We start from the raw sequence: 12,741 nt of genomic DNA on the forward strand, positions 1-12,741 counted from the left end.
CATAGCAAGTGATTTGATCTGAGATCGTGTGCTGGAACGAAAAACAATTGCAGCGTGGAAGGTGTTTGTAAGCCATTTAAGAAACGCACAAAAGCCGTTCGATTCACTTCAACATTTAAGTTTAAATAGTCAAAATATTTTCGTCGCTAAAATCCGCAACCTGTTCACTGACAAAAATCCGTGCTGCATCTCTGAGATGCAGCACGGATTTTTGTCAGTGAACAGGTTGCGGATTTTAGCGACGAAAATATTTTGACAAATTAAACTTAAATATATAAATTATATATATATATATATAATATATATATAATATATATATATATATATTATATATATATATATGAATTATATATAACATATTATTATAAACAATGATATATATACATAATACACCATACACATGAATTAAATACTTATTTAAGAATAGATATAATTAGTTTTGTTGTAAGACACTTTAGCAGTTACATCTTGACAAAACATATAATTAATTAGTATGTGGTGAAAATTATATAGCACAACATACAGTGTGTAAATGAATGAATGAATGAATGAATTCTAAAGAAATTATTCTATAGACTTTTCTATATTTTTTTTTTAGGGAGATTTAACAGCTGCAGTGAGTAGGTCAAGAAAATACACTGAAGCTTTGTTATTCCTATCAATAAGGATACTACATGATGTTGTTGTTGTTGTTGTTGTTGATATTTTAGAGTATTTGTTGTTGTTGTTGTTTTGTCCCAGGTCATTCCTTACTGAGCAAGCCTATGATCAAAGGCATTCCAGCCTTTTAGCTGCCAATGTAGCTAATGCTGTTTAGTCACAGGTCCCAGGCCAGCTTCTGACTGAGCAGGCCTTTGATTAAATGCATTCTACACAATGTCTTTCAGACTACATCATCCAATGAGTTTGTTCTCCCCCCAACCCTCCCCCCACTCTCTCTCTCTCTCTCTCTTGTTAAGATAGCAAGTTGTCATTTGAGGAGATCTAGCTGCCGTTTTTAGTGGTTCGAGCAACCATGCAGAAGTCCCTTTCTACTGCTGTAGCCGCCGTTATTGATAAATGTTATTAACGTTGCTTGAATACCGAATACAAGCTAAACCAAATCAAGGATAGATTTGTGGCCCAAACAATCTATCCCTATCATCTGTGACCTTTTCTGATCCCTATGGCTGAGCTCTTCACCCCATAAATTCAATTCTATAACTCCTTACAATCAACTAGTTTGAATGGCCAACTACTACGGCATAGGGGTGGTGGTGGTGGTGATGGCCATTGTGGAGGTGTTTATGATGATTATTATGACGGTAATTGTTGAAATAATGTTAACAGCAATAGTTGTAATCCTATCAGTATAGGAATTAAGAGCAGCATTAGTAGTAGTAGTAGTAGTAATAGTAGTAGTAGAAGTGGTGGTGGTGGCAGTGGTAGTGATGGTTATAGTAGTGCTAATTTTTATAGTGGTTATTATGCTGCCGATAGTAGTATAAGTGGTAGTGGTGTTGATAGTAGTGGTGGTGGTGGTGGTGGTGGTGGCCAGTGACGGTGCAAATGCTGTAGCTAAACCAATAGGCTAAAAAATATGCAGAAGAATGTCCCATCTGAGATGCCAGCTACCTCACTCATTCATTGTTCATCAACCACCACGACACCCCCTTTTTGTTGCCTTCCCCCGTTACTACAATGATTGAAATAAAAATAAATAAAAATAAATAAAAAAAAGCCACCACTACCACCACCACATCAATGGTAAGAGAAAAAAAAGGACAGAAAGAAAGAAAGGAGAGAGAGAGAGAGAGAGAGAGAGAGAGAGAAAGAGAGAGGGGACATTTTTCTTAAGCGTCATCAGATATAGATGAATAGATAGATCGACTACATCAGATGAGTCATGTGTTCACGGACAGAAGCTTTCTACTGCAATTGTCTTCCTCACTTGGAAGCTGAAGTCTACAGAGAGTAACAGGGAGAGAGAGAGAGGGAGAAAGGCAGTGAAAGGGAGAGAGAGGTGGGGATGAAGGGAAATTTCTCTGTTGTGTCAATTGGAAGCTGTATGTAATGGAAGGCAAGAGAAAAATTTCAGCGACACACACACATGTTAGCACAAATGTGTGTGCGCGCGTATGTGTGTGTGTGTATGTGTGTCTATGCAACAATGTTTGTGTATATGAAGTGCGATGTTGCATTTATTACGTATATGTAATATATGCACGAGCGTTAATATCATGACAGTATTAGCAACATTATCTGAAACATACTAAACTGAAAGTGAAAGTACATTTGATAATCATAATGACGAAAACAATAATTCGCAACTTTAACAAATAAATATATAAATAAATGAATAAATAATAATAATAATAATAATAATAATAATAATAATAATAATATAATAATAATAAAAAAAAAAAGTGCAGGAAGAAATCGAGCTAACCATTTTGTCCGACACTGACCACTGTGTCAGTTTACTACCATAATAATGATGATGATGATAATAATGGGTTATTTATTATTATTGCCACAAGAGAGAGGGACATGAAAAGACTGGTTACAAAGTGTTGGGTTTTACAAAGAATCAAAATTATGTAGTATACAAACGAATGTGTGAAGAGGTTCCCAGAGAGGAAGACTCCATAGTTTCAAAATTATCCCGACCACTGAAGGTCATTGCTCTCCTTTAGCCGAGAGTAGAGCTTTCCAATAGGGTCATGCTCACCTTACAACAAAATTACTGGAGAGCAGCACCTCCATTTCCACCCTCGCTTTTCCACTGCAACTTGAGAAAATTGATGAGGATTTAGTTAAAGAGAAAAGCCCTGCCTCCAGGGCTTTCAGTTGCATCCACCCCAAAGTCACTTTCCTCGTAGTCATAAGACAGAGGAAAAGTGCCTGCATTTCTCCAAGAAAGATGAGATGATCTCCACGATTGACTTGGCTGATAGATATTATAACTGTCTGACAAGTGACAAAAACTCTACAAGTCACTAATGCTCAGACACTTAATGAATTTGTGGAAAGTACTTTTGTTACCCTGCGCATATCTTCAATGGACCCAGCTGGTGGCTCCTACAGGCCTGTGTCATTTTATCATGAACTAGCAATTAATCGACAGTCTCCAAGTTGAGAGCCCACCAGAATGGACCAGCTTGTCGATTCTTGCTGACACCTGGAGTGTTTCACTTGACTGTAAGTGCCTGCCAAATATACAATCTCAATCTTCATTCCACACAGGACTTCAGTTTATCAAGAAGATTAACTGAGGTAGAACATTGCTAACAAAAGCAACCACATCATCTCACTATCCAGCAATGTCAGTATAAATCAAAGCCTCAGTACGTGTCTATGTCACAACATACTGAACATAGAGCACAAATGTAAATCTTTCATAAGCGAAAGGACTGATGTTAAAATCAAGTCAGACAAAAATTGGGGCAAGGCACAATGGTCAGGTGGTAATTGACGATAGAAGTAATATACACATTTGCCACTTCAGGGTTCAACCTTTTGGTGTCAGATTCCTCTTAGCCCATTTCTACATGAGGCTAGCCATAACTTTATCCTTCCATTGAGACTCTCAGCAGGAAGTCCGAAATTAAACCAGGCTCCAAGCAATGTAACCATGCTAAATTGTCTGGATTCATTTTTGCTCTTATCAAATGCTTTGTTTTCATTCACCCTTTAGATCATCATCATCATCATCATCATTTAGCATCCGCTTTCCATGCTAGCATGGGTTGGACGGTTCAACTGGGGTCTGTGAAGCCAGAAGGCTGCATCAGGCCCAGTCTGATCTGGCAGTGTTTCTACGGCTGGATGCCCTTCCTAACGCCAACCACTCCGTGAGTGTAGTGGGTGCTTTTTACGTGCCACCCGCACAGCATCCAGATTATTCTGTGGAACGAACTGCTTATTGATTCACATTGTTTTGAATTGATCATGCATTATCTCGTAGCTTTGAGATTTCAATGATGCAACTGTTTATTTTTAGAAATGACATTGTAAGATAAGTGTGAGAGGCTAGATCTAGCCAGTTTGCACATGAAAGAGGTAGAATATAGCCTGTTTAAATGCTAAAGGGTTAAGAAGGATACCAGCCCCACCTTCACCTCTGTGGTATCAGATCCTGATTTCTAACCTTGCCACAAGACCATCAATCTCAGTATATCACTATTTCTTATTTTATTAACACAGGAAGAATAAATGACAAAGTCAATCTCAGTTACAATTTGAAGTTGAGATTGAAAGAAAGTAAACATGAATGTCATAATATTACCAGAAGGGGTAAAGAACTGTTGATTAGATTGACAACAGTGCTTAACAGGTACTTATTTTATCCATCCCAGAAGGATTAGAGACAAAGTTTATTGTGGCAGGACTTGAGTAAATAAAAAAAAATTCTGGTATGATAAGAAGCTTGCTTCCCAACCACACAGTTCTAGGTTCAATCCCACTGTGTGGCACCTTGGGCAAGTGTCTTCTACTATAGCCTTGGGCCAACAAAAGCCTTGAGTGGATTTGGTAGACGGAAACTGAAAGAAGTTTGTCGTATATCTCTAAATATATATAAATACATACACACACACACACACACACACACATATATATATATGTATTTGTATGTTTGTGTTTGATCCCTCACCATTGCTTGACAACCAATGTCGATGTGTTTACATCCCCATAACTTAGCGGTTCGGCAAAAGAGATCGACAGAATAACTACCAAGTTTACAAAGAATAAGTCTTGGGGGTTGATTTGTTTGACTAAAGGCAGTGCTCCAGCTTGGCCACAGTCCAATGACTGAAACAAGAAAGAATAGCCAATTTTGTAATCCACTGCAATGATTCAATGACAACTTTTCTAAACTGACACAGGTTGGGTGGGTCTGCCACACAGCATGTTGTTGCCAGTTATCACCACAGTTTTTATTTGTCTCTTATATGGTCCCTCTCTGTGCCACATTTTAAGACGTGCAGTCTGCTATATTTAGGACATGTCTTAATGAGGATAACATAACATAGCTTAGGGGTAAATACACTAGAGTGGGGGGGGGGGAAATTAAGTAGCATACGGTATTAACTGGTTAGTTGAGCTGGCTGACAACTCTCACTTTGGGAATAACAAAGCAGCAAACTTGTTCTTATCTCATTAGATCTAACTGCAGTTAATGAAAGTCCCTGGAGGGGAATTAACAGATGTTATTGCCAGGAAAGTGGCAGGTGTGAACCTGAAGACCCATTTCTCAGGTGGTAGTGGTGGTGGTAGTAGTAGTAGTAGTAGTAGTAGTAGTAGTAGTACAAATACAGTTTACAGCAGAGGCAGGTAATATCCCTCTAAATAAATCCCCTCTGAATAAATTCAGGTAATATCCCTCTAAATCAATAGTTCTCAACTAGGGGTCTGCAAGACCCTTGGAGGTCCTTATAAAATTTTGCTGCTAAAATTTATGTGCAATAAGTGGGTTATACATTTATACATCTACAATACACAAAATGTTTTAACAATCCCTTTAAATACTATTTCTAATCATATTTAATTATAAAAATATAACGAGGTTTTTTTTTTTAAACATCAAATAGCTATGGAGGAGAGGTCCAGTAGAGTGAAATAGGAATCAAAGGGGGTCCACAGGCAAAAAAAAAAAAAAAATGGTTGTAAACCACTGCTCTAAACCATACACTGCATCATTCACCCAAATACTACAATGGTTAAACACACCTGTATTGCTACAACCCTAACACTATGCCTACAATGGACCACACCCCAATGCCACTCGACTAGAACCAAATAACTATACAAACAGCAGCTATAGTTAGCATTGATGAGAAAGGTTGGTCGTTAGAACAACATAGAATGGTTGATGTAATCAGCAGAGTAATTAAGAGGTAGTTAGAGCAATATAGTATATACTGTTGGGAGTTGGGAGATGAAAGAACATTATAGTATAGTAGATAATGAGGGAGTGAAAGCTAATAGAACATAGTATGGTAGACACAATGTATTGTTTTACTCTTGATAGATATGGTGGAAATTAGAGTAACATAGTGAGTGGGAGGTGACACAGCAGCACAGCACATTAGTATCCTATAGCGTTTTTTTTTTACTTATCACATAGTGGGTGGCAATAGTTGGAGCAATGTAGTAAGATGGATACTATTGACTGAGAGATGTGGTAGCTTAGGTAACCATAGTAAGGCAAATATTTAAAAAAAAAAAATTAAAAAAATAAAAATTTTTTGGTGATGTAGTGGGAGCTGGTAGTTAGAACAAACATAGTAAGGTAGATACTATATGAAGTAGTGGTTTACTACTAGTGAACGGCTAACCTAGTTGGTGACAGCAGCATGTGATGCTGTAATAAGTGTATACTTATATATGTAAGTGTTTAATATATACACACAGCTGCACAGAATGAATTATGCATACACTTATGTGTTTTTTTTTTATAGCAGCAACATCTAATGTTATGTATACACATTTATGTATATATATTATATATATAGTCACATTTAATACTATATTATAGATGTATTTACATGTATATCATAAACGTAGGGATATATAATGTTATATACATATATTTATGAATATAAAACATATACACAGCATCTTGTGCTGTAGAGATAGATTTATGTCTACTTGAATTAATGTAAAGTGTATCACACACACACACACACACACACACACACAACTGTTGTTGCATTACACACAAATCAGTTAGTGATATATATTTATGCTTGTGTATGTCATATACAACTCGTATTCTTCTACATCATCATCATCTATAAATATGAGCACATATACACATATCTACACTCTGCACAAACCCATATTTATTGCTCTTTATACACAAGCACACACACACACACACCCATCTTAAAGTCCACATCCCATATACGTATATAGTCATATTGCATGTTCATACATGGCCGTAGTTACAACATCACATCATGCACACACACACACACACACACACACACAAACACACACATATAATTATACACCCTCCATTACGTAGTTGGGAGGGATGTAATAAATTATCTTTGCAATTTGAGTGAAAAGACTCAATCTTTAATCACGTGAGGTACCCACTGACAAGCTAGTTATCTAACATGATTAACATAGAGAAAATATACAAGGGGTACCTCATTGTTACAAAGCAGAGAGATAATGTTGAATATAATTTGCTTAACCCTTTAGTGTTCAGATTACTCTGTTAAATGTAATACTTTTTCACTCAAATTGTTTTGAATTAATCATGCATTATCTCATAGCTTTGAGGTTTCAATGATGTGATTGTATATTTTTTGAATGTCAATGTAGGTTAGGTTTGAGGGGCTAGATATTCCCAGTTTGATTATAAAACATATAGAGTATTTGGGGGCCCGGTTTAAACACTAAAGGGTTAAATGCCATAAAAATTTTTTTTTAATGACCCATGAGTACAATCAATATTCATTGTATATCTGAATACTGAACATTAAAAATAAATGTCTCATTGTAAAATATACAGATAAGTACCTCAATAGACAAAAAATAGAGACATCTTAACGTGAACTATACAGTAATATCTCAAGGACAAGGTGAAGCTAGAAAAATATCATTAGCTCAGGTATTACATACACACTACACAACACACACTTGTAAGCATACACATCTAATAGAGATGTTAAAGTGAACAGGTGTTATTATAATTTCTCTTCTAAAATAATATTATTATCTAGGTGGGGTGTGTAGTTCACAACTGAAGTGCTGCTTTGTAGATATACATGCATTTAAATAGATATGATATACATTCATGCAGTTCCCACACATATAGATATATTTCATAGACACACACATACATTCGTACAGCACTTATATGTATGTAATATATGAATTATATACACACACACATTCATTCATTCGTTCATTATCTATACACACACATACATGCACTCATATATTACAAACATATCTTATTTATATACATACATATACATTCATTCATTATATATATATATATATATATATATATATTTGTAATGTATGAATTACATATGCATTATGTATATGCACACACATACATTACATATATATATATGTATTACATATATACACATACATACATACATTATACACTCTACATACATTACATTCATATTTCCTACACACACACACACTCTCTCTCTCTCACACACACACACACACACACACACACATAAAAGACAAAGGGAAAATAATGATAATGTATGGTATCTTTGACAACTGAAATACTGAAAGACAAAATGGAGATGCCAAGATGTAAATGCTAAAACAAGAATAATGAAAAAAACCTGTTTTTTCTTTCAGCTGTAAAATGTGAAAATGAAGAGAAAATATGAAAACAGCTCAAAATTAAAATTTCCAAAAGGAAGAAATTTATCAAGTGAAATACTCTTTATATAATGTTTTTCAACAAATTCTAAATAATGTTTGAAAATATCAAAGGAATTGAAATAAAAATTAAAAGAAATGCTATATTTGAAAATGAAACTGAAAGCAGTCTAAAGGAATTTTCCTTTTAAACTACAAGTGGTTACTTTTTTTTTTATAATATATACTTGTAGATAATCATGTTCCTTGCATTGCTAAAATAAATTTATGAATAAAATAGCAAAGACAAGATTTTAAAAAATGATGGTGAAAATAAAAAGTAAATTTCCTACTGAAATTGAAAGGTTTGAAGTAAATATTTGGAGAAATAGAGTGCTGGCTTACCATTCTGTCTCCCGCGCCTTTAGCGCTTTATGACCTGCACTGCAACTTGTGTTGTTATGTCGGCATTCTGGCCAAGAGCAGATGAAGTAAGGGAGTCAGCAGTCACTAGCTAGCTGGCTTTCTATTGGACCACGATGAGAGCATAACTGATTGATTCTTTGCTCAAAGTCCACAAGAAGCTGTTACAGCTCAAAATAACATTGATATTGATAATCTCTGCTGCTGCTGCTGCTACTACTACTGCTGCTGCTACTACTACTACTGCTGCTACTACTACTGCTGCTACAGCTAATATTATTATTATTATTATTCTTTCTTCAACAGATGGGAATGGCTAAAAGAGTGTAGAGGTGGCGATACAGAGCCGAAAAAAGAGCAAGGATTGTCACAGACGTGGCCACCAATACCAGTAATATATACAATACATATATTTAAATGTATTCATGTTTATATAGCTTTGAAGGGGAGAAACTATTTAAACTGATTACATGTAGACAGTTGACATGCAACGAGATTTGTTGCATAAATAATCAATGAACAAACACCAGTAGTTTTATTGCAGAAAACTATATAGGAGGATGGATGCCAGCAATCTCATTATATAAATGCTGCTGCTTCTGTAGGGACACAATTGTGATCATCTGAATATTCTACTAGTTGTTGCCATAACAGCACTACAGTCAGCTTTGTACAGAATGAGAAGGGAGGGAGGGAGAGCAAGGAGAGGTGGGGAGCGAGAAAGAGAAAGGAGGGTGAACACGCTAATGGACACACATACACATACACCGACACACGCAAGTCGTAAGATATTGATTTTTTTCCCTCCTCTCCGTTTCTCTACAATCATTTCTTCGGCAGCGTTCAACAGTATTTCTAAAATAGCAAACTAACAATGAAAGAATGTGGGGTTGTTAACTCATTCCCTCTCTTTCCCCGCACCCCCCCCCCGCCAGCCTCTCTCTCTCTCTCTCTCTCGGTGTTACATCGGGCAGGGAAGAAGAAAGAAGAGGATAGAAATAAGGAAAGTAGTTTCATTCAACCCTCCTCTCCCGCAAAATAACAATTATAATAGTGAAAGGAGTTCAAACCTTCCTCTCCCCATTGATATATTTTATTCCAATTAAAATCCAAATTGAAAGAAAGAAATAGTTTATCTTTCTCTCTCTCTTCTCATTTACACACACGCACACACACACATACACGAGCATGCACAAAAACATATCTATACATATATTACATAAGTACATACATACGCATATACACACACACACACACACACCCACAAAAACACACCCATACATAAATACATAATCATGCACACATTCATACATGTGTGTGTGTGTATGTATACATGTGCACACACACATATAAGGAAATGAATGAAACAAGGCACTAACTGGTAAGAGCAGCCTTGCCAAACTAAAACTGCCAGTGTAGTAGTAGTAGTAGTAGTAGTAGGCTATTGGTATATTAGTCTGAGTCATTAACAGGGGACAGAGAGAGACACACACACACACACACACATAGCTGAACCCTAGCCCAGCAAAAGAGCAGCATAGGGTGGATAACTGCAAAGGTTTTTAGCTAAAATGCTACAGGTGACATAACGAGATTACATCACACGAGGTGAAACCAACAAGGGAGCCAAGCCACCATGTAGCAGCTCAAACTGCCAGAAATAGCAGCCAAATTCTCCTTCTTCAAATCACATTCTTCCATCTTAAAAAAAAAAAAAAAACCAGAAATAAAAAAAAATTTTAAAAATACATGATTTCTTGTCCATAAGAAAACAGATGAGATGCCATGATTGGAATGGCTCTGATCACGGGTCTGTAAAATCAGGATTAACCAGCAGCTAAAAACCAACATCACATGAGAAATAGCAATAGTCAATAGAATACAGCAAATAGTGATTAGAGTTTGTTTTATGCAATAACACCTGTACGATGATATCATTTCTGTGTGTGACTTCTAGTGATGTGGTGTGGTAACGAAGGCTCAAAATGGTTGATGGTATGGCCTTAATGGCTTGTCTGCTACCATGGTTGGTAGTATGATATATCACTGACTTATATGCTGCCATGACTGGTGGCATAGTATCATCAACTCACATGCATCCATAGCTAGTTTGTGTGACATGAATGGCATTGATATCAAAGCAAATACTGGGAAGAAGGGTAACTGCTTTAAGATATGAAATATAAGATGATGACAATGATAATAATAATAATAATAATAATAATAATAATAATATTAATGATGTTTCTGATTTTGACACAAGGTCAGCAATTTTGAAGGAATGAGGTTAGTCAATGCCATCAACCCCCAATATTTGATTGGCATTTTATTTTATTAACCCCTAAATGGATGAAGGGCAAAGTTGACCTCGGGAGATTTGAAATCAAAACATAATGAACCAGAACAAAATAACATAAACACACTTTCCCCCCCAACATTCTGATGACCCTGCCAATTCAATACTACTACTACTACTACTACCACTACCACCACCACCACAAATTATAATAATAATAATGGGTCTAAAATTTTGCAGGGAAGGGGAGTAGTCAATTACATCGACCCCAGTGTGCAACTGGTACTTATCTTATTGATCCTGAAAGGAGAAAAGGCAAAGCTGACCTTGGCGGAATTTGAACTCGGAATGAAAAAATGAACAAAATGACACTAACATTTTTGCCAGGCATGCTAATGATTCTGTCAACTCACTGCCTTCAATAATAATAATAATAATAAAAATTATAATAATAATTTGAATCTTTTTTGTAACATAAGCATAAGATCATAAATCTGGAGGGAGTGATTAGTAATTTAAATTCAATAGTTGATGGATATTTAATTTTATTTTATTTTCAACTCCAGAAAGGCAGAGTTGATTTTGGTGAGATTTGAAGACTACAAAACAAATGTCACAGGGCATGTTATCCGATGCTCTACGAACATAGGTAAATGAGTGCACAATTTGTAACAGGTAGAGTGGGTAGTTAACTGAATAAAACACCAGTATGTGTGGTTAGGGTTAGGGTTAGGGTTTGTAACAGTTGTACGACTGATTTTTAGTGATGTTGTTTGGGTTTGAATCCTCATTATAAGGGACGAAAATAAACACTGTATGTCATTGGGCTGTTTCTCCCATCCAACTGCCTTAATAATTATAATTGTAAAAAAAATAAGGAGTGGCTGTGTGGTAAGTAGCTTGTCTACCAACCACATGGTTCCGGGTTCAGTCCCACTGTGTGGCACCTTGGGCAAGTGTCTTCTACTATAGCCTCGGGCCGACCAAAGCCTTGTGAGTGGATTTGGTAGACGGAAACTGAAAGAAGCCCGTCGTGTATATGTATATATATATATATATATATGCGTGTGTGTGTTTCTGTGTCTGTGTTTGTCCCCCTAGCATTGCTTGACAACCGATGCTGGTGTGTTTATGTCCCTGTTACTTAGCGGTTCGGCAAAAGAGACCTATAGAATAAGTACTAGGCTTACAAAGAATAAGTCCCGGGGTCGATTTGCTCGACTTAAGGAAGTGCACCAGCATGGCCGCAGTCAAATGACTGAAACAAGTAAAAGAGTAAGAATGAAGATGGTGATAACATGATGATAATAGAATATTGGGAAACGTTTACTTTACTAGGTATTTAAAAAAATGAAAATGAAAATTGACAGTTCAGTGCTATAGCATGAGATTGAACCAATCTTAATTGAATCTGAAGAGGAGGTGAGTAGGTTTAGATGTGGGAGGAACCATAAAATTAATGTTAATAAGGAAAGAAAGGCTAACCCTCTCCCACAACACTAAACCCATCAGTAACAAATTATTGAAGTGCAGGAACAGTGGAGGTGTGTGTGTGTGTGTGAGAGTGAGAGAGAGAGAGTGAGAGAGAGAGAGAGAGTGAGAGAGAGTGAGAGAGAGAGAGAGAGTGAGAGAGAGAGGTGTGTGTGTGTGCCTGCCTGGCGGTGAGAATGCACGTGTTAATCTGTATATATATGTCT

At 36.3% G+C, this 12,741-nt stretch overlaps 1 protein-coding gene across 32 annotated transcripts in view; it reads right to left on the bottom strand.

The window, feature by feature from the left end:
• Positions 1-12,741, bottom strand: part of LOC115210251 (titin) — a 626,493-nt gene that overhangs the window by 386,841 nt on the left and 226,911 nt on the right. Inside the window, exon 1 of one of the 32 annotated variants that reach the window (XM_036501838.1) lies at positions 8,731-8,922. The exons of the other annotated variants lie outside the window; for them this stretch is intronic. Within the exon in view, the coding sequence (XP_036357731.1) occupies positions 8,731-8,733 (3 nt within the window). The 5' untranslated portion in view covers positions 8,734-8,922. Of the gene's footprint in view, positions 1-8,730; positions 8,923-12,741 lie in introns of those variants that run through there. 32 annotated transcript variants of the gene reach the window in all.

The sequence above is a fragment of the Octopus sinensis genome, linkage group LG4 (genome assembly GCF_006345805.1).
Source record: "Octopus sinensis linkage group LG4, ASM634580v1, whole genome shotgun sequence".
In the NCBI taxonomy this organism is placed as follows: Eukaryota; Metazoa; Mollusca; class Cephalopoda; order Octopoda; family Octopodidae; genus Octopus; species Octopus sinensis.